Source organism: Quercus suber, unplaced genomic scaffold, assembly GCF_002906115.3.
Source record: "Quercus suber isolate HL8 unplaced genomic scaffold, Cork oak 2.0 scaffold_641, whole genome shotgun sequence".
In the NCBI taxonomy this organism is placed as follows: Eukaryota; Viridiplantae; Streptophyta; class Magnoliopsida; order Fagales; family Fagaceae; genus Quercus; species Quercus suber.
Window position 1 is genome coordinate 92,883 of NW_027070082.1, and position 24,057 is coordinate 116,939.

At 33.8% G+C, this 24,057-nt stretch overlaps 1 protein-coding gene across 2 annotated transcripts; it reads left to right on the forward strand.

Moving 5' to 3' along the window:
• Positions 1-4,280: 4,280 nt before the first annotated feature.
• On the forward strand, positions 4,281-8,890 carry LOC112031928 (probable serine/threonine-protein kinase PIX13). Of its 2 annotated transcripts, none has more exons than XM_024064629.2 (6): positions 4,281-4,520; positions 5,029-5,411; positions 6,634-6,769; positions 6,949-7,085; positions 7,287-7,410; positions 8,185-8,890. In XM_024064629.2, exons 1-6 carry the CDS (start codon positions 4,451-4,453, stop codon positions 8,625-8,627), a joined length of 1,293 nt encoding a protein of 430 aa, XP_023920397.2. In that variant the 5' UTR covers positions 4,281-4,450; the 3' UTR covers positions 8,628-8,890. The 2 variants fall into 2 exon arrangements, with proteins under 2 accessions (XP_023920397.2, XP_023920398.2); XM_024064630.2 differs by having other exon boundaries at positions 4,284-4,520; positions 5,032-5,411.
• Positions 8,891-24,057: the final 15,167 nt, after the last annotated feature.

The following is a 24,057-nucleotide window of genomic DNA, read 5'->3' on the forward strand; positions in this document are numbered from 1 at the left end:
TTTTTTGGGCCTAAGTTCATTCATACTTTGGGTGAGAAATCCAAATCTGGTCCTTACACATTTGTTTATGGATTATTTAAAAAAAAAAAATTGATACCACTTTTATGAAAAATAGAAAAAAAAATGGTAAAAAAATCAGCTTTTTCCCCCTTTTTGCATAAAAATATTTCTAAGATGGTTCATATACAAATACTCTTAGAAAATCCATTAACAAAATTCAATATATATTACAATGCAAATGACTCTATATAATTAGTCGTGCGTGCATGTAGCTTGCCTTGCAATCTTACTCTAATTAATATTTAGGTATCCCAAGCCCAACATGATGGAGAGTTGGAGACCATTATTTTTTTTGAAAGGGTTGGAGACCATTATTAATTGTAAGTAAACTAAAATTAGCAATCCATCTTCTATACCTGTGAAGCTAAAAGAGAAGATTATCATTAACAAACTGGATAACCTCATTTAAGTGTCGATTAATTTTCGATTGAGGTAAATGGAGACATGGTCATGTACTCATGTATATTACCTAGCTTTGCTACTTGCTAGCTTTAATCACGTTCAATGGCTCTTTTATCCAAGTAGTTTTTAAGGGAAACTAGATGAAACCCATTAAACATATCATAAACTATCTTATTTTTACAAGGTAACTTAGGTATTTAAGAACCTACATTTAATTGTCATAAAAAATAAGGTACTATCTTCCTAATTTATTAAGAGGAATGACTGTTGATTAAGTCCTAGTTTTTGTTTTTTAAGAAAGAAAAGATTACTATATATGACTCAATGAGGATCTTACAGCTGTGAGCCTCAATATTCTTAAGAGTTAAGAACATCAAGCAATGACTTTGAATTTCTTATTCCCTATTCCTTGGTTATAAGATTTCATTTTCATTTCTTTAATTTCTCGAGGCCACTTGAATCTCATTTTCTTGAACTTTAACACCGTTGCATTTGTGTATGAAAAGGTCACAAATGACGTTGGCTTCCAGTCCAATTAGGTAACTCCGTGTGTATGAATGTCACATGAAAAAGTCATGTTGATTTGCCTTTCAGACTTTGTCAATAACCTACAGATGCACAGAATATGAGAGTTGAAATGAAAGGGAAGTATTATCTAAAAATAAATAAAATAAATAAGTTCTGGCAGAGTATGTGGCCTTAGAGAAATTCCGAATGTTCTTGAATAGGGTTGCACTTATTCTATTTTATTTTTCTGATAATAGTCAAAACCCTATACTTCAATTTTATCGGTGAAGGTTCTCTTTTTATTTTTCTTTTTTTCAAAGCTCTGTCAAGGTGAAGGTTCTTAAATACGAATGCACCTACTTCGCTTATATTTTATTGACAACAGTCAAAAAAATCAAAACAATATATTTAAATTATAGAAAGATCATTCATGTGCTTCAAATATTGATTAATTTTTAAATTTATGCTTCTTTTTCAGCTTAGATTTTTTGAGAAACGTCGCTAACGTTAGGAAAGTTAATTTTTGTTGTTTTCTTTTCATTCTCACAAGCCACAATTACAAACTACGGATTAAAATAATAATAATGATAATTAGTTACACAACGTATTAATCTAGTTAGTATATCCTATCAGATGTCTTGCTAACTATCTAGTTGATATGGGACAAGCTCGTCTGGGTTACAAATCCTATCAGAGGTAAAGTAGTGTAACTAAGGGTCCGTTTGTTTTGGTGGTAAATGATTTCAGGAAATCATTTACCACCTGACCCCAGTGTTTGGAAGGGAAGGAAAATTTCAATTTCCGGAAAATTAGCTTCAGTTTGACCAAATTTACTCCTTTGACCCGGAAATGATTTTACGCTCTTATTTTCCCTTCAAATCATTTCTGGGTCTCACACAAAACGCACAAAAGAGAGAAGCAAAAGAGAGAGCCAGAGAAGTTGAGAGAGAACGCACAAAAGAGAGAGCCAAGAAACTTGAAGAAGTCATCCTCCACGGCGAGACCATCCGAGAAATCAACACCGGAGCTCCACGCCGAGACCACGCCGAGAGAAGAGACCAAACCCGTTCCACATCCCGATCCACGCCGGCGAACCCTGAGCTCCAGTCCGACGATCGCACGCACCAGATTGCACCGGTCTCGTCACCGGCGAACCCCGAGCACCGTGCCGATCAATCTCGCCTCCATCGCGCGTTCTCACCTTCAGCCCAGTCCTTCGACCCACCGATCTTCGACCCGCTTGACCTTTGGCCTTCGACCCGCTTGATTCCTGTGTGATTTTTTATTTTTGTTGTTGTTGTGGGGGTGTGATTTTTGTTGTTGTTGTTGTGGCGGAGAAAAATTTGGCTGTGATTATTTCATTTTCTGTAATTTTCTGTCATAAAATTTGGCTGTGGATTGAGATTTGGCTGTGATTTTGAAATTTTCAGTAATAAAATTTGTTTGGATGCTGAGAAAATAACTAAGAAAATGTGAAAAAATTGTAGGAAAATAGCATTTTTCTAATAGAACCAAACACTTGAAAATATTTTCCTTTTTCAGAAAATAGCATTTCTGAAAAATAGTTATTTTTCAGAAAATATTTTACGGGAACCAAACGAATCCTAAAAATGGTATTTCGTTTTCCACGCCCTGACATTGTACTAAAGTTGTTTCTTAGTCTTCTATCTAATAAATACCAAGAAAGATTAGTTTCTTAGTCTTTGATTCACTTCCTTTAGCAGAAACATTTGACTGGAGTGCATGAATTTCCAAGTCTAGGATATGGTGTTTCATGTTTGCTCAATTTTTAACCATTTTTCATCACTATATAGATGTTTTCTTACATTGCCATAATTTTTTTATTTTTTATTTTAAAGATCATTGTCATAAAAATAAGGCCCCATCTAGATGGACCCACATAGGCACAGTAGAAGTTCACTTAATTTTATTTCGTAAGAATTGACTCAGTTTTAAGATTCAATGATTGAAAGAGTCCCTAAAAATAAAAAATAAAAAATAAAACTCCCAAAAAAGTAAAATTTTATTAAATCTATAAATGTGAACATTTTAAATATATATATATATATATTTTAATCTTGCAAAGACTTTTTTTAATTTTTTTTTTAAATTTTTGATAAACGAGGGTATCCAGAACTCTTTAAGTATTAAACTATTCTTTCAAATATATACACTGTCCCACATACACCAAGTTATTACCTGGAGGAATTCTTTGTGAGTGGCCCCAAGAGATTATATTGATACTTAACTTTAAATAAGGTGACACTATATATTTTTATATTCTAAAAAATCTTTAACTTCTATCATAAAATAATTTTTTTCATTTTTTAAAATAAAAATATATATTATGATATAATTTTAAATTTATGATGTTATTTCTATGAAAATTATTTTTTATTATCGTTTTAAGATACCAATAAGTATTAAAAAGTGTCAGCTAAATTATAAAACTTATGATTGAGACTAAAATCCAATATTCAATTATCAAAAATACTTGGTGGAAGCACTGTGAAGACCTTGACTTTCCGCCTCTTCCATCATTCGTGGTTTTAGATGTGTTCACATCTTGGCAAATGAGAAGAAAGGAAAATGCAGAACTGGATGTTTTTATTTTTGGGCCAACTATATATTTTTATATTCTAAAAAATCTTTAACTTCTATCATAAAATAATTTTTTTTCATTTTTTAAAATAAAAATATATATTATGATATAATTTTAAATTTATGATGTTATTTCTATGAAAATTATTTTTTATTATCGTATTAAGACACCAATAAGTATTAAAAAGTGTCAGTTAAATTATAAAACTTATGATTGAGACTAAAATCCAATATTCAATTATCAAAAATACTTGGTGGAAGCACTGTGAAGACCTTGACTTTCCGCCTCTTCCATCATTCGTGGTTTTAGATGTGTTCACATCTTGGCAAATGAGAAGAAAGGAAAATGCAGAACTGGATGTTTTTATTTTTGGGCCACCAAAAATAAATACAGAGCTAGATCAATAGTTATTTGAATGGGCCCAACAGCTCAAGAAATCTACGTGCGGTGATTGGTTTTCGTGACACGCCCTTGACTATGGGGAGTTTGTTATATGGACCTCTCTCACCAAACCCGAGCTTTATTTCTACGTTTATGTTCTCTCTTCTCTCCCTTAATTATCTAGCACGTATTAGGGGCAAGAAAAAAAAAACAAAGTATTATTATAACATTATAAGGATAATAATAGTAATTAGCGACAAATTCAAGAAAGAGAGAGAGAGAGAGAGAGAGAAAGAGTCCAAAAAAACTCCATAGTGAAAGTCTTTATACTTTTCTCTCTTGCTTAGCTATTTCTTGGTACTTTCATTTCTCCTTCGTGGGACTCGGGTACTCTCGCACATCACGGATAAGTACATAAAAAACTAACAGCATCGAAGCATAGATGCCTTGAAACCCAGAAAAAAAAAATAGAGTGATTGATAGATTAAGATCATCATCATGGGAAATTGTTTCGGAGCTCGTGTAAACAACCATAGCAGCCCAAGTGCCACAAAACATTCAAGCCCAGGTACCGACCTATTCCTATATATATATATATATATCAAACCAATCAACCCCTTTTCTCCTCTTGGTTTTCTTGTTATTTCTAGTTGGTTAAATTTCCAAGAAAACTAAGATAAAAGAAAGTTTTTTTCAGGCATACGTTGTAGTGCTATGTTTCTATGTCCCGAAATTTGTGGTTGATAATGATTATCTTAATCAACTACTAAAGTTCGGTTATTACATGTATTTCTTTTATCTGTCTGTCGTTTTATTTTATCTGATATCATATTCTTTGTTACTTTGAATTATATATATTTTCTTTTTGATAATTATAATCCAAAGTAACAAAGAATATGATTTTGGATTATAATTTAAATATATATATATATATATAATCCAAAGTAACGAAGAATATGATTTCAAATAATATATACTCGATATATATATAACTCTGATTCATATTATTGATAGTTTTTAAGCTTTATTGTTTGAATGATTGACACGTAGCTTTGCTTTCATGTTTGAATAATAAGCAGAAGCATCATCAATCACTAATAGCAAACCAAGCTTGTGGTCTTCAAAAAACAGCAGCAGCAGCAGCAATAATGCAACCACCCAAAACAGCAGCGCCGAGATCAACAACATCAACAGGGTGGAGGAAATGCCTCTTCCTCCTCCTCCTCCGATCACCGGCAAGGTCATAACACCGAACCTGAAAATGTTCACTTTGGCAGAGCTAAAGAGTGCCACAAGAAATTTCAGACCAGACACGGTGCTAGGTGAAGGTGGCTTTGGAAGAGTGTTCAAAGGCTGGGTCGACGAGACCACCTACGCACCATCAAAAGTCGGTATTGGAATCGCTGTTGCAGTCAAGAAATCCAACCCAGATAGCCCTCAAGGCTTGCAAGAATGGCAGGTAATTAAAAATTTTAATTAACTTCTTTTTGCTTTTTTGTTCATGTACAAGTTTAAAATACAAACCGTACGTTGACTAGGAAATTGGAGGCACAATGCATAAAAGTATAAAATATGTTTCATTGATATTTTCTAATAGTCTAGATTAGTTATGTACAATTCAAAAGAACCGGCGCCGTTTCTCTTTGCTTTTATGAATTAACGTTTATATTACATGTGATTGGTGTTTTTACTTGTAGTTTTAAGTGTTTTTAGTGGTGAGAAATGAGTTTTATTGATAACAAAAGTCTTTACAACTAATAATTGGGAAGGTTTCCCATAAAAAAATAAATAAATAATTGGGAAGGTCCACTGCGACATGTTTTGCTATTTTTCCGAATTGGGAAGGCCCACTGCGACATGTTTTGCTATTTTTCCGTGCTACTTTTTGAAGAAATACTAGTGTTTTTTATTCAATTGAACAAGTTTTCTCTGACTGTACACACCCAGATGAACATGGGAATCTTTCTAGGAACAAACATTGACATTGATAATCATCACTTTGAATTACAATTTCATTTATTTTTGAAGCTGTTTTTAAAACAGTTTTTGTGCCCTAAGTATTTCATTTTACTCATATTGGCAGTGATTCTATAAATCTTTAAGATGTTGTATAAACACTTCTGGTTCTACTTTGAGAAATGAATGAAATGAATGTATAAATAACTATGCTATATCAGTACATTAATTGTACCAATTTCATTTTCACAAACATGTGACTGCTAAAAGAATAATCATAACAATATGCATATTACCTTTTAGGGAATGTTTGTTTTAGCTTTAAAATCCTTTCTTATTTTCGCCTCAAGTTTATGTATAGTTTTTTAAAGGATGCATTTTTTTTTTTTTAAATATATATAATAGGTATACTATACTTTTATACAACTTGTATTTAAAAATTTATAATTAAAAAAAAAATCACGAAACATACCTTTAAATATTCCTATAAAAATTTCTATTTGTTACAATGAAATCACTTTAGACCTTGAAATTTTAGAAAGTACATATATATATTTTTTATTTTCCTCCCATGCAAATTTAATTATAAACAATACATTTATGAGACGAAGAGAGGACTTGTATATACCACAGAAACACAAAGAAAACACAAGATTATAAGATAGAAGTGAATCAATTTATTGATAGTGTTGAAGTTGATTACATGTATTAATTTGTGGGTACAGTCGGAGGTAAAATTCTTGGGGAAATTCTCTCATCCCAACCTGGTTAAGCTCCTCGGCTATTGTTGGGAAGACAAAGAATACCTCCTTGTTTACGAATACATGCAAAAGGGAAGCCTGGAAAACCACCTCTTCAGAAGTAAGAAGCATATATATCTACAACTACAAATATATATCTATATATATATAACTATGAATGATAGTAATAAAAACAAAGGATATATATGGATTTTTCTTTGCAATTTCATATATACTAATAAAAATGGAGAAGATTAATTTATTTAGTTCATTTGATCTGACTCTATGATGAAATAATAGGAGGTGCAGAACCACTTGCATGGGATGTGAGACTCAAAATAGCACTAGGAGCAGCTCGAGGCCTTAGTTTTTTGCACACATCAGAAAAGTCGGTGATCTACCGCGATTTTAAGTCATCCAACATATTGCTGGATGGGGTAATTAAATTAAGCTCTTTCTAACTCTTTTTTTTTAATAAATATTTTATGATAAAGTCTGGAACAAATTTTATAAATAAATAAATAAATATATTTATTTATTTATTCATTTGAGAAGAGAACAAATTATACATTTCTTGCGGTGGGGTTTTGACTTCAATTGCTTGGTTTGGCTCTAAAACAAAATGTTTGTTGTTCCAGAATTTCAACGCAAAGCTGTCAGACTTTGGACTCGCAAAATTGGGCCCAGTAAACGGGAACTCGCATGTGACAACCCGGGTCATGGGTACTTATGGCTACGCCGCTCCTGAATATGTTGCAACTGGTAACTACCAAATTTACATTTACTTTTATTTTTCAAGAAAATTTTAAATAATAAAAAATTAATCCTACTCAATAATATTGTTTTAATTTTTTTCATGATGATATTAGAAATTTAGAATCATAGTTATTAATTCTAGATCGGTTCAAATAGTTGGGCTGGTGATCTAGTGCCAAATTCAACCCGAGTTTTTTATTAGAGATTGTTAAGCATATAACTTTAGCATTAAAAAAATTGAAAAAGAAAAAGTCAAGCATATAACTCGGTCAGCTCCAATGCACTTTTGCATTATTAACAAAAATAAAATAAAAATAAGAGAAAATGACATTATTTTATTTTACAATTATTTTCATACCGTGTGAGACTAGTAGTCACTTTTTTTTTGAGAAACCTAGTAGTAGTCATTTCGTTTTCTTCTTTTGGAGAGGAAGTAATCACTTTTACCATTTCACATCAACCCTAATGACTTACATCATTTTTGTTTGGTTCAACCGTTAAAGTACAATTTTGATAATTATATTTTGAGGTTATAGTTAATTTAATCTCTTATTTTTTTTATAACAGTTAATTTGGTCCCTGATTATTATAAAAACCAAATTGATAATGACCTCAAAATGTAGAGACTAAAATGATATTTTTGTCTTTCTATTTTATATCACTCATATCATAATTGACTTACCAATTTAAAAATTATAATAATAAAAATTAATTACAGAAATAATAGTTATGTCACTAAACTTTCTCTAATAAAAAAATTGGCACATGTTGAATCCACAGGCCACTTGTACGTAAGAAGTGACGTCTACGGATTCGGCGTCGTTTTGCTCGAAATGCTAACGGGCATACGGGCCCTAGACACCAATCGGCCCAACGGTGAACAAAACTTGGTGGAATGGGCCAAACCATTCCTTTCTGAAAAAAAGAAACTGAAGAAAATAATGGACCCAAGGCTAAGTGAAAATTACCCAATTAAAGGTGCATTCTGTGCGGCCCAGCTAATACAGAAATGTCTAGAATCTGACCCAAAAAATCGTCCATCCATGAATGAAGTTTTGGAGGAATTGGAGAAGGTCAATGCTATTAAGGAAAAAGTAGCTGAGCCAAAGCCCAATCCTAAGCCCAATAAACGCAAAGAAGATAGGCACCAGCATCACCATAACTATCATAAGTCTCCACTTCACCCAAAGCATGGTGTCAGCCGAGCTGGAGCTAGAGCTTAAATAACTAGTTTGAAGCTAGATTTTGCTCTTACAAATGTCTCTGGTGAAGTGCATGTGACTACTATTTCATGCATAAGTTTGTATTTTTTTTGGGGGACTTATTAGTATGAAGCTTTGAAATTATAACCGATAAGAGACCTGGTCTCATGCCAAAATCAGGGGCATAGGTATTTTAGTGTAAAAATAATAGAATTGTATCATGTTGGTTTAAGAACTGTGTAGGCTTTTATTTTTGTTAATTAAATTGGCCTTGTTGTTTTTCATTTGTATCAGTTCTTTTGCTTTTTTATTTTATTATTATTTGTCAACAAAAACTAACTAGACAATAAAGTTGATACGGATTAATCTGTCACAATTTACTTTTATCTCAAAGGAATGCAACCTCAACTGCCTAGCTAGCTGCTAGCCTAACTTCAAGTGTTTTAGCATTGAAAGCAGATACTGATGAGCCATTTTGGGCAGAAGTCTTCGAGCCCTTAGGGCACATATTAATTTCCATTTTTAGAAAAAAAAAATTTCGAAAATTGAAAAAGTAATAACAGCTTTTTCAATTTTTGAGAAAATGTTTCCAAAAATAGAAAACTTAACGTGTGCCCTTAGGACACACGTTAACCGGACCCTTATAGATAAAACCACCATGCTAGGTTGCTAGCTCTACCTTCTTTTCAAGCAGCATCCACATTAAGCTTTACCCAATCAATAGAATGACTTCCCCAATTTCCACCTCCTTACTTTGTGGCACTTCCAATGCTAATAGGATTTGCATCAACTCGTGCAAAAAATCATGTATATTTTTATATAAGAATCTACATTTTCTATTATATCTAATCATTTTTTCAAAACATCAACATCAGATTATTTATTCCACATTTTATTTATTTTTAAAATTTTACATATTGAATATACAAAATTGTGTATATTCTTCAAAAAATAGCGTATATTAAATGTATAGAATTTTATTCATTCTTTGAAATTTTGTACATTCTTTGGAAATTTTTTATATTGAATATACAGAATTATATCAATTCTTTGATTCATAAACATAAACAATTAAAATTAATGTATTAATCAATTGATTGAAAATATCTCAACACCTATAAATGCCAAATTTTCCTTGAACCTCAAAGTACCTTTGGATTACCTAAAATGATCGAACTATACCCAAGACCTCAAAAATACTATTGAAACCTCTAAAATGACAAAATAATAATAATAATAATAATAATAATAATAATAATAATAATACAATGCATCATTTAAAATGATCAAAATACTTTTGAAACATTTAAATTGACCTAAAATACTCTCGAAACCTCTAAAATGACAAAGAATATGTCAAAACCTTTGAAATGACCGAAATACTCTTGAAACTTCTTAAATTACAAAAAATACCCTAAAATTGCTACAGACTCACCATAGCATAGTGATGGAAAACCTTTGACAATTCTACTTGAGATTGTGTTCAATAGAAATTATAATATGTTCATTTTGAACTATCTTTTTATTTTCTTTATAGAAGGAACAATCTAATTAATATATAGAAAAACTAAGCATTTTCATGTGCAGCCTATCATATGGTATTGTGACCCCCAACCCTTTTCTTGCTTTTTTTTTTTTTTTTTTTTTTTTTTTTCCAAACTTAATGATTAGCTCTAAGTGCCCATGCAAATATAATTAATTAAGTGCAATCTTAATAATTAAAATTTTGGTAAACGCAAATAGACATATGATTCCACATGCTGCACGCCCCTCCTTCACTGCCCATGCTTTTAGTAAGAGTGCTGTTTCTCCATAATTATTAATTTCTTCTAATTAAGATTAAACTTTAAAAAAGGTCTCTGACATATTCCACAACAGGCTCAGGCTTTATGTGGACCCCTTTGTGCCTGAACAAATGGGCATGAATTTCAAGAGCCAGCCTTTGTTTAACTTTAATCATGATTATATAATGATTAAGTCATGGTCTTCATGAGGTTTTAGCATGGATATCTTTTTTTGGGTCTATGAAACTAGACTAGATGTATTCATGTATTGAATATTACTTCACTTCGGCTTGGTCAGTGACTCGATCCTGAAGTGGGAAAATTGAAAATCTTATAATAAAGATTCCCCCCACTGGGTCCAAACTTTTTGGGTGCGTGATCTAATAGTTCTCACTGGTTTAGACCCTAGATAGTTTAATGAAAAAGAAAAAAATGTTCTTGGTCTTGTTTGAACTTTTTTAGCATAGCTAGCGGGTTCTTCTTCTTAATTTTTAGATAAATTTCATTATCAAACAAATTTTTGTACCACAAATAAATTCATAATTTTTGTCTCAATTCTTATACATAGTTGACTATAAATAATGAATTTATATGAAAATGACTAATAATTTATTACAATATGTTATATAAAAGAGTTGCGATCAAATTTGTGCTACTAATTAAAACAACTATTTTATTCTCAAAAAAAAAAAAAAAAACTCTTTTATATAACAAGTTGGGCGAAAATGGGTAATAGCAATAAATATCCAACTATATAGTTAGCAGGCAGTGTTTACAAATTATATTTTTTATTAGCATCTCGAGTCTAAGAGACTCAATTTAGGGTCTATAAATTGAGTATTTGAGAGTCGATTTTCATGTTTTGATCGGGTCTGAGTTGGCACTTTTTCACATGGCGTCCACATGGAAATTGAGTCTCTGAAACTCGATTTATAAGGCCATATATAATAGAACATCAGCACCAACAAAAAAGCAAAAAAGAAATCAGAGCCATAAGGGAAAAAAAAAAAAAACCGAAGAAGAAGGAAAGGAGCTGAAGAAGAAAAAAGGAGCCAGAAAAAATCAGACCCAGGTCGCGGCGACCCAAGGCGCCAAGCCCTAGGCCGGTGCAACCTTCTGTTTCTGGGTTTTTTTTTTTTTTTTTTTNTTTTTTGAAAAAATGGTTGGTAACTTTTGTTTCTGTAAAGCGCGTCTTCCTCCACGTGAAACCTCAAATTGCCCCAAAAAATTATAATTAAGCCCAAACTTAATGATTAGCTCTAAGTGCCCATGCAAATATAATTAATTAAGTGCAATCTTAATAATTAAAATTTTGGTAAACGCAAATAGACATATGATTCCACATGCTGCACGCCCCTCCTTCACTGCCCATGCTTTTAGTAAGAGTGCTGTTTCTCCATAATTATTAATTTCTTCTAATTAAGATTAAACTTTAAAAAAGGTCTCTGACATATTCCACAACAGGCTCAGGCTTTATGTGGACCCCTTTGTGCCTGAACAAATGGGCATGAATTTCAAGAGCCAGCCTTTGTTTAACTTTAATCATGATTATATAATGATTAAGTCATGGTCTTCATGAGGTTTTAGCATGGATATCTTTTTTTGGGTCTATGAAACTAGACTAGATGTATTCATGTATTGAATATTACTTCACTTCGGCTTGGTCAGTGACTCGATCCTGAAGTGGGAAAATTGAAAATCTTATAATAAAGATTCCCCCCACTGGGTCCAAACTTTTTGGGTGCGTGATCTAATAGTTCTCACTAGGTTTAGACCCTAGATAGTTTAATGAAAAAGAAAAAAATGTTCTTGGTCTTGTTTGAACTTTTTTAGCATAGCTAGCGGGTTCTTCTTCTTAATTTTTAGATAAATTTCATTATCAAACAAATTTTTGTACCACAAATAAATTCATAATTTTTGTCTCAATTCTTATACATAGTTGACTATAAATAATGAATTTATATGAAAATGACTAATAATTTATTACAATATGTTATATAAAAGAGTTGCGATCAAATTTGTGCTACTAATTAAAACAACTTATTTATTCTCAAAAAAAAAAAAAAAAACTCTTTTATATAACAAGTTGGGCGAAAATGGGTAATTAGCAATAAATATCCAACTATATAGTTAGCAGGCAGTGTTTACAAATTATATTTTTTATTAGCATCTCGAGTCTAAGAGACTCAATTTAGAGTCTATAAATTGAGTATTTGAGAGTCGATTTTCATGTTTTGATCGGGTCTGAGTTGGCACTTTTTTCACATGGCGTCCACATGGAAATTGAGTCTCTGAAACTCGATTTATAAGGCCATATATAATAGAACATCAGCACCAACAAAAAAGCAAAAAAGAAATCAGAGCCATAAGGGAAAAAAAAAAAAAAAAAAAAGGTTTTTTTTTTTTTTTTTTTTCTCTGATGAACACAGGTCGCTGATGTGGAGGTAGAGCTTGACTAGGTTTTTGAGATTTGGGGTTTGGGTTGAAGATGGGTATTTGAGCTTGATCTATTTCTGGATTCTTTCTCTCTCTCTGATCTGATTTTTTTTTTATTTTTATTTTTGGTATTTCGACTGGTACATGAGAGACTTGAAATTTTTTCAAATTTTTTGGTTTATAAATCGAGTCTCTAAGACTCGATTTCTAAGTGATCGTCACGTGGAAAAAGATGCCACATAAAACCATAAAAATCGAGTTTTTTAGACTCAAAATGCTAGTAAAATATATAATTTGTAAACATTCCTTACTAACTATATAGTTGGATATTTATTACTAATTACCCATTTTTGCTAACAAGTTGCATATTCGTCGGCCAATAATAATTCTCAATATCCATCACTGGACTGTTCGAAGTTAGAACATTTTGTTGACTTTGTGATGATTGACATAGGCGGCAGGCCTGTGACATTTCACTGACAGAGGGAGACTCTTCGTGGCTCAAGATATACATTTACACCCAAACCTATCTAAATTTTTCAGAAGCACACGATCCTAGTTCAGTGGTCCTTGGATCTCTAGCAACTGCATGGCTCAGAAATGCAGACTGCATACGCAAGGAACCACTGCCAATGCACCAACTGATCCAAATAGAGGATATTAAATATAAATAAATATTTGGGCTGGACCATGCCATGCAATATACAAATATTATCAGATAAAAAAAAATAAAAAAAGGGTCATGATCTGGTCCTCTGGAATGGGGCCCACTCGAAATAGGATAATGCTAATATTGTTTTGATGAACAATTTTCAATATTTTTAGAGTTCGACAGTGTAGGGACACGATTTTCAGACTAGACCCTAAAACGTATGGGATCTTGACTTAGTGAGTACAGTACAATAAATTTGTAAAGAGTGGGTCAAAGAGCTAGGTTCTAGTGCATGGATAACAGTTAATATGGGGTTCATGACAATCAAACAGAGATGAACTGAATTTATCTAAGAACGTTTGTCCTCAGCACAATCAGAAGAGTTTTGGTCTAGTAAATATTGGATGAGAATGATTACAAGAGTTCTTGAGATTGTTACAATGCTTTCTCCCTCAATTGTCAACCTCCATTTTATGAAAGGCCTCTCCCATTATATAGTTTATTTTTGATAATCTTAATCCTACATTTGTTGATCTTTTTGACCACCACTTGAGTGCTTGTCCCATCAGACACCATTTTTGACTTTCTGTGAGTTGTGGTTTCCAAGGCAACACTGTTCAGAGGTCTTTTCCACATAAATGCGGCCAAAAAAGTAGTAGCAGTGCGTTCAAATGCAGTGATAGCAGCTTTCCTTTAGGTATTTTTGAGTTCTTATCCTTTATAACTTCCTGGAATGTCTCTTTGACCATTTAGGACTTATATATGACCGTGCTTTAGCTGGTCCGAGGAGATATTCCTCCTCGGACTTGGACTACCATGCTCTCGGCCAAAGCCCCACGCTCTCGACCAAAGCCCAAAACCCAATTATTGTATGATTTAAGGCCCATGACCCCACAGATAGTATTAGAAAAAATGAGTTAAAGAAAAGAAAATTATTTTTGATTAACATAAAAAATTATAACTTTTTTAGAGATAAAATTATAGAAAATATTTTTTGAAAAATAACTAATTTTTATAGAAACATAAAAAAAATTATTAAAGATATTATTGTAACTTCATTTAGTATTAAGATTCACCACGTGGGATACTATTTCACTCAAAATAAAACCTCAAAAAAATTGATCTTCAATGGTCATTCCACACATTCATATCACTTCTTTTTTTGTAATAATTTTTAGGATTTTAATTGAATTTGACTTTTATTGGTCTAATATTTTAAGGATCTTCTTGGAGGTCCTTGACGTCTTAAGCCAAGGCTGGCTTTGATCGCCCATATTCCTTACACCCCCCCTCTTCAAATAATTGAACTAAAACATTCTCGATACCTTGAATTGATTGATATCTATCTGTAAATTATTATTGAAAGCAATTAAGACCAAGTTAACTATTAAACATAGGGTCCGGTTATACTTATTAATTGTTGTGCTGTTTTGCTTGGTTAACAATGCTCGGACGGCTAGCAAACAGTTATATCTTGGTGAGGCCTAGAATTCAACCACGATGGACCAAATCCTCTACCCAAAAAAAAAAAAATGAAGCAGAACTGATTCGGGCCCAGGACAATAAACTAATAAAGTACCACAGATATCTTCACCAAGGCACTTCCTAAGGGACGCACTCGTGATTTGGTTGACAACCTCAAGCTGGTCTCACATCCACCTTGAGTTTGAGGGGGGCTGTTAATGTATTTTAGGTTATGGGCTTTAGGCCCAGATGGTTTACTTGTATAGCACTTGTACTTGTACTACACTTTACTTGTACTGCACACATATACTTACTTGTACCGCACACATATGCCTCCTATATAAAGGCATCACATGTATATTTCTTAATTATGAAATACAATACTACGATTCAGTATTTCTAACATGGACAAAGCAAAGCTACAGGTCAGAGGCTCTTATATTCACGCATTAAGTGTCGGGAGATTCCATCTCCCCCACATTGAGTGCAAAGAATGTTACCCAGGAAGAAAATTAAACCATCATTAATGGTGGTTTCAATGGTTAGAAGACAAAAGACCTATAAATATCAGGAAAATTATTATATATTCATGGAGTATTATAAATATGTATTTTTTTTTATATGAATAATAGTTCTTACCATTAATTAGTAAGATCCACCATTCATTTGAGAGGTAGAAGTACGCATTTATGATATTTTGTGAGTATTTAATAATTTTTCTAAATACCACGCATCACCAAAGGTAAAGGGTATAAACACAGAGTTATTATTACCAGCTAAAAACATTCCAATTCTCTCTCTCTCTCTCATTCTGACTTTATCATCGGAGGCTCGCAGGCAGGCACCATACCGATGACCCATTTTGCTACCTTCTCTTGTGTTCTTGCAGATTGCATCGAGGCTATCTAGACGACTTCAACGACTGACGATTTTAGCTTTTTCATTAGTCATATTTGTCGCACTAAATTGGTTTTGTTAGTGGGTATACTTAAGAAAATTGTTAATAAATTATTTAAAAAAATTTAGTACAACTTTCATAAAAAATATAAAAAAAGTAGTAAAAAAATTTAATAACATTCTTTTGTTTTTCATAAAAGATTTTTATTTTTAAATAAATGTCTTTAGACTGTTGTTAATTTTTCTCTATCGCAAATAAAAGGAGAAATAATAGTGGACCTTTCGAAATTATTTGTCCTACATCATAGCCGTTAAGAATCCGGCAGTAGTATCGTGCCGCGGCCTTTGCTGATGTGTGGTAAGTGGTAACCATCGACAATCAATGTCTCCCTGTACAAAAATTAAATGCATTTCGTGAAAAACAATCCACCATGATTGCTATTTTTCAAGCTCTTCATCATATAAACACATTAAAGCATGCCTATGTCGCATTACCAAACTCATTTTCCCCCCCTCATTCTTATCTAATAATTTTCAAAAGTACTTTAGTTATTTCTTTTATGAAAAATTACAATTTACCCTATTGTTGTTTGGCCTTCTCATAGTTTTTTATTTTTAATAAAGAGAAATGTTATATCCACAACATTTTCACAATAAATTTTATGTGGTGGGTTGTTATTTGTTGTTACTAGCGGATAAGAAAATAATATCAGTTGTGGATTCAAATTATAAACCCGTAAAAACATGAAAATGTTGTAAATATATAACTTCTCCTTTATGAAAGACCTTGTCATAATTTAGTCTATTAACTTTTTCAATTGTTACATATGATCATTTAAGGGTTGGAGAACAATGCAAATTGTTAGGGTTCCTTTCAAAACTAAAAAGATTACATTTGAATCCAAACTTTAGGTTTAAGGTTAAAATTTAATAATTGAAAAAGTTTGTAAGACTAGATTGTTATTGGGTCAAACCACAATGGGTAAGTTGTATGTCCCATAAATATAAAATTTGTTAATTTGGAGTATTTTAATCCAAATAGGGAATCAAATATGACAATGAAAAAAATTTGTGAAAAAAATTGTGACCGGACCAAACAACAAGAGGATATATTGTAATTTACCCTTTTAGTTTTCGTTAAGCCTTTTCTTTTCTTGAGTTTCTTATTTGTTGTTTGAACTGACTGTTATACATGTTAAAAGTTCCTTTCTTTAACAGGTTGATAATTTACCATTGTTATTTCAAGTTGCTTTCATAGTTGCATATATTAAAACACTACTCGAAAACATTCTTTTTTTTTTTTTTTGAAGCCCCACTTGAAAACATTCTAGATGTGAAGTACAAATTAATTTGGAAGAGAAATAACTGGGAATTTACAAAATTTACTGTAATTACAATTACAAAGTACAGTAAAATTAAAATAATTTTAAAAAAGAAAAATATCTGGGATACAATTACAAAGTACAAACTACTTTAATACGTGCCCACCAATAATATTATTATTTTTAGTTACTAATCACAACTTGCTGGTTGAACATGTTGTGAAAAAGTGTAAGGGAAAATCTGTGTGCATAGCTTTACTGTCCATTTTCTTGAAGGAAAGGGAGTTTCGATAATAATCAAATAACTATAGATACTACTTAATTAATACAATTCGTTGAAGTGATAAATCATAAGTGGTGGATAGTGACTTTTAGGCTAAAATACCAAAACTATTTATGACTTTTGGATTAATATTAGTTGCTACTAAAACCTTTTAGAATATTCAAATTACTCTCTCAATACCAACATCACTTAACATTGTTTGAAAATTCATTTGAAGGTTTTACCAAAAAAATTCATTTGAAGGAGTAAGGGAATTTCAATCCGTGTTAAGTGCCACTTGTACTTAAGGAGTAAATTATGTATTATAAAAAAAAAATATATATATTGGTAGTACCTTTTTGGTATTAGCCCAAACCAAGGGTGATTTTTATATTTTACCTAAAATATTTACTCATATTGTGTTGTCTCAATATTTGAATTGTTAGGGGGGGAGGGAAAGAGGACTAAGTTGCAATTTGAACCCTTAAGGGTAATTTTAATTTTGTCCTCTAAAATTTTAAATTTGGATATGTATCCATGACATTATATATCATTTGAAATTTAAGCCATGTCAGTTGTCATATATCATTTTGCCTAAACTATAATTTAGTTTGAGGTGATTTTGGTTAATTGTCTCCTAAAGTTTCAAATTTTAGATTCACAACATTGTGTTGTTTTGAATCAAGGTGATATTTTTCTAAAAAAAAATAAAAAAATCAAGGTGATATTTAACGTCATGATGCATGAACGAAAGAGCTTAAATTCAAATGATTTGTAACGTTAGGAGTACATATCAAAAATTTGAAACTTTCAGAGGATAAAATCAATATTATCCCAAATTTTAAGGGTATAAATTATAATTTAATAACAAAAATGTTTAATTTCCTGTTGGCTTTTGTGTAAATTAACTGCTTACATGTGGACTTTTTGAGTTCACATAATAGCTGTTCATGGCACATAGATCCGTCTTGAAGGGCAAAAGATAAATTAAGAGTACGTACAAAAAAAAAAAAAAAAACCCCCATCTGGCATTAACACTTCTGACTTCACATTGTGAAACCTTTGAGAGAGAGAGAGAGAGAGAGAGAGAGAATCTGCTTTCTAAAGGGCCATGTGTGTAATTGGCGTGTGGCAAATTTTGCATGATCGAGGCGTGGCGCCGAGGGTGATGATAACATCAGATGAGTGATAATCATTACAATGAATGGGGGGTCTCTTCTTTTAGTCTTACAAACTCAAACCCCCAAACCAAAGGTCCCAAAAAGCCTTAACCCTGTGGCTGTGTAAATGTGTTGCTCTTCCATAACTGGTTTAGTACATATATATGGATGAGTGGCTCTTTGGTCTTTGGCCCCCACATCTAGAATCTCTTCCCCAATGACTCTTTCTAGCCTCCACCATCACACCTAGCATCATTACTCCCACTTCCTTATCTTCCCAACTTCTCTTTACCCTCATTTAATATGCCCCTTTAAATTCTCAATTTGCATCCAACTTTATCTATAAATATTATAATGCCCATCCTTTCAAATCATACTATAAGCTCCAAAATGATTGGTTTCTAGACTACTATTTGACCAAATTCTCCTTATTATTCAACTCTCGACTGGTTGATACTAATTTCTGTCGATTTTAATGCATGGAGCGTGACTCAATACTAGAAGTCCTTATTTCAACATTTAGAAATGAGTGGTTCGAGTGATAGTTTTAATAAAATTCATGTAATACATGTGATATTACTCATTACCGTCACATAACGTAGGGCTGATGAGCCCACATCCAAGACACTCTTTTTTTTATTAAGCAAAAAAAGAAAAAAGAAAAAAACTATCATTTTCAGCCTTTACTCAAGTCATTTTTCAACTTCAAAAGAATAGAAAAAAGAAAGGATAAGATCTTTCCATCTTGTTCTCCTTTTCATACCTTGAATATAAGGCAAAAGACACATGAAAGGAGGAATAAAATGCTAAAATCCAATAACTGATTGCACTAATACCTACTTATCTTTACCAAATATGAAAGTTTTGACATCTAGTGCTTGTTTAGAGGAAAAATTGTTGTGTTGGACTTGGGGAAAAGTTGGTTGACCCTTTCTACACACTCCTTGGTAACTAATGATATATTAGGGAAAGATGGCAATGAGATTGCTCTTTGGATAAAAGACAACACAAACAATGATATATTTTCTCTTTGGAAAAAAGTGCAAACAAATAATAATCTGCCAGATATGGTCCATATGAAGTTAACTATGATGAATTTTTAGTTGCCGTGAGATAACTCTTATGATTTCAGTATCCAAGTTTGACTTTGCGTCATAAATATTTGAAATTGTGAAGAGTTGTATTTTTTTTTTTTTTCAGCGTGTTTATCATGAACCCAAGTCATGACCGTTTTGCTGATAAAAGCAAGGAGATATCTTTTCTCATTGTATATCTCATTGTTTTCTGTTTTATTTTTCTTGTTTTGGTATAAGGGTGTGGAGTTATTAAATTAATACGTATTGTATACTACTACTTGCCAAAAGTCACCTGGCTCAATGGCATGTTAGGCTCCCTCTTACGTCCAAAGTCTTCCTCGAACAAAATCCATTTCTAAATCTGGCTCCATTAAATAAGAGGAAAAAAAGAGAGAGAGAGGTAAATGACAAGAAATAGAATAAGACGTGTCGTTTGTGAATGTGATAGCTAGGATGAGGTGGGATGGATGAGATATGCATGTATGGGCAAATAAGTTATGTGTGACAGGGTGTGTATAACAAACACTACACTACAAAAACCAGAAAAAAAAAAAAAAAGGGGACTATACCTGTGTTTAGCTCCTAAAAGCGTTGGCATAACTTAGGAGTGACAATATTGGACACGACTCACGAACCTGACACGACACGACACACAATTAATAGGTTATAGATTGAGGCTTAATGGATTTGTGTCATATTCAAGTTGATACAATTAACTTGTTTAATAAACGGGTTGGGTTAGTGTTCATCACATGAAACCTGTTTAACTTGTTTGGCCCGTTTAATTAAATGACATTTTACTAATATACCCTTCAAACCCTAGGTATATAAACTTATTAGTTGTTGTGGTTTATTTTCTTTGACATATTATGATTGATTATTTATGATATTGAAAAATGCTTTAGTGTTGAATGACTATTTATGATACAGTTACTCGTTATTTCTGAGTTTTATATTAAAAATATTTATTTGTTTGGTTTTTCATAATTCACATCAATTTGGTTAATACTAACATTAGTTTTTCTTTTTCTTTTTTTCATTTTGATAAAATCTGATAAACAAGTCGACACGATTAACTCGTTTAATAAATGGGTTGTGTTAAGGTTGAGGAATTCTGACCCGTTTAATAAACATGTCGGGTTAGGGTTAACCCATATAGTCGAATACTCATGAGTCGACACGACACGAACCCGACACATGAACATGAATTGCCACCCCTAGCATAGGTTTATTTGAATTATAACGGCACTTTCTATACCGGCGCTTTTAGGCCAGAATAGCTCACTTAAAGCGCCACAAAAACGCCGGCTTAGACCAGTTTTTTAGTAGTGCTACCTATATGTATACAAATACTACCAAAGTATTAGCACGCCATATGATTGTTACTTTGGAGTGAATGGTGTGTAAAACAAAGAGTGTAAAAGAGATTGCATAGAAGTTTATGTGGAAAAATTCTCATGCCTGAGTTATCCATTTTGCAGGATCGGCACCAGGCCTAAATTATCTATTTTGTGTACCCAAGTCTCATATTTGATGATAAACATCGGTTAAGCTACTTAAAACAACTCATATTTTCATACACAAGAACTATTAACCGTTAAATTACTAGTTCTCCAAAAAACTTAAGGCGTTGGGAAACAATAAATATAATTATTTAACCAATAATTCCAACATTAGTATACATAAACCAGAAATCGGTCCCACACAAGATATGTCTCATGTCAGATTACAAGTGCCGACATTCACGCAGCCAAAATAAAAAGCTTTTTTTTTTTTGAAGTAGCTAACAAATTTACATGACCTAAATGAATTGTGGCTGATAATTTACCTAGGTAAATTTGGAACTCAATTGTAACCTATACAGTATATATACACCCCTACAATGTGATGTGTTTAATCTATAATCTAATATCTATATTGTACGGTCTCGTGAAGCCCAAGCCCATTTGGGCCTAAAGTTCCGACGCAACAGTGCGGCCCATAAACCCACTGTTTTTCCTACCCAAGATCTCAACCTAAGCCCACACGAACCGTAGGCCCAGATGTCGTCACTTGATCCTTGCTCGGGGAATTGTTACCGAACAAATAAAGGAGGAACTATGTCCGAACATATCATCATTAGCATACCCGGTAGCGCCTAGAAGCACCGCTGCCGGGCATGCCTTCTGGAGTAGGAATCAAGTTCCAAGGCCACTCCCACCTTATCCCACTCCCACCTAACCATCCACTTATAGCTGATAATATTGGACCCCCCATCACACTAACTAGGGGAGGTAATAATAGCATCTCCACTAATCTAAAACTATAAATATGGGGAGTAGAAGGAAGAAAAAAGGTTGTTGAAAGATTGGAGAAAAAACAGAGAGTAGAGAGAAAGGAGTGATTCAGAGAGCAAAGGGAAGGAAGCTACATTGAGTCTTTGGACTGTGAACCACCCAAAGTAGGAAATCCAAGTCCCACTTTACAAGTAAGTTGTGAGCCAAGTGAGGTCAGGCCCAAACAGCCTCATTCAGGTGCACACAATTGGCACTGTTTGTGGGAATCTCCTACGAAGCAGTGGTTCAACCGAGACTCACGTGTGGGAAAATGTCCGAGGGATGTTCTGGTAGCGACGCTGAAAGTGGTTCGGTAGGATCTTCTAGGGGATCCTCCTGGCGAGAACGGAGGCAGAAGAGGCGCAAAGATAGAGATCAGGAACGAGAAGAAGAACGGTCTGGCCTTGGAGAGGGGTCGTACCAGACACAACAAACGGCATCCAATGCTTCAGGGCATAGGCAACTTGACAAAAGGGATGAAAAGCTTGAACGATTGCGCAGGCTAGTGAGAGATCTGGAGTTGGACGCGGAGAACAGGCACTGTAGAAGGGACTGAAATAACCGAGAAAGAAGATCTAACACCGAGGAGGATCGTCATGAGGCTGGGTCCAATCAATCCCAGTCCCACCATCGCCAAGAGCGATCATGGTGGGAATCCCATCAACGGAAAAAATTGGTCACATTCCCAGGAATCACACTGACCCCGGGATCGTTCACGCTCATGGGAGTATGCAGATTAAGGTTTAGATTCCCTGGAAGAACAACGGCCCCATAATATAGCCATGGATACTATGAGCCAAGTGTTACGCAGGGCCGCTTGGTCACTGTTTTTAATTGACATTGAGCGGACCCTTATGCCGGATAGATTTATGCGTCCCCTGTTCAATTCCTACGATGGGAAAATGAACTCGGTAGAGCATGTCAGCCACTATATCCAAATGATGTCTCTGCACGCCCATAATGACGCGTTGATGTGCAAGGTCTTTCCCTCAAGCCTAGGACCAACCACTTTGAGATGGTTTACCGGGTTACGGAAGGGCTCCATTCACAGCTTCGCCGAGCTAATATAGGAGTTTGGAATCCGATTTGTGACTTACACCCTAGCTGGGAACTTTACAACGAGATCGATGGGGGGAACGAGAAGATTGCTGCAAGCACTTTTAGAATGGGATTACCTGAGGATTCTGGACTAAGGGAATCACTGACGAAGAAGCCTCCTGAGGACATGAGGTAGCTGATGAGGCGCATTGAAGAATACAAATGGTTGGAAGACGACTGGCTGCAGAGTAAGGGTAAAGCACCCATGATAAATCGTCCTCGGCAGGGTGGTTTTCCCCCTAGGGACTGGGGGAATTTGAGGATCTAGGAGCCGAAGGCACAAGAAAGAGAAGGAAATGTAACGTTTAAGGAGCCAGTGCATAGGATTGTGGACAAAATTAGGCACGAGCCATACTTTAGGTGGCCGAACAAGATGGGAGGTGACCCGTCTAGGAAGAATCAGAACTTGTACTGCACTTACCACAAAGATAAGGGTCACACTACCGAGCAATGCCGAGTATTGAGGGATTATCTCGAACAGCTGGCCAAGGCTGGGTATTTAAAGGAGTTCGTGATAGATGCAGGGAACCAAGGGACGGGGCAAGGCACTCCACAAAGGAGGAACCCCCTTCCACTGAGCATGAGCAAGTTCTCGGAGGCGTTGAGACACACGCTTCACCGATTCTCCCGCAACGGGGCGAGCTCGTCGAACAAGTGTATCGTCGGCCTTGTTCTCGAGCTTCTCCTACCGTAAAGTTCGCTGGCAGAAAATTTGCATGCCGAACATTGATGTAAGACAGAAGTGGGCTGTCTACCAAAAGCCTTGCTTGAAGTTTTGCCAACTGGAATAAACAGGTTCAACTCTGAGAATAAGATAGGACGCTCGGAGCTGTCCGTCCCGTGAACAAATATCTCGACCTGAGTACAAAGTTCAAATCCCTGACGTGGACTACTCTGATGTCCGGGGTGAACACTTTGCAGTCTAGATAAAAAAGAATAAAACAACAAATAAATAAAGTACAATGAATATATATGCAGATGGAGC

Bases quoted from the DNA above. Each gene is read 5' to 3' on its own strand.
- LOC112031928 (XM_024064629.2), top strand. From the start codon at position 4,451: ATGGGAAATTGTTTCGGAGCTCGTGTAAACAACCATAGCAGCCCAAGT. The intron at 7,086-7,286 runs GTAATTAAATTA...TTGTTGTTCCAG, and splicing joins CCAACATATTGCTGGATGGG to AATTTCAACGCAAAGCTGTC. The intron at 7,411-8,184 runs GTAACTACCAAA...TTGAATCCACAG, and splicing joins TCCTGAATATGTTGCAACTG to GCCACTTGTACGTAAGAAGT.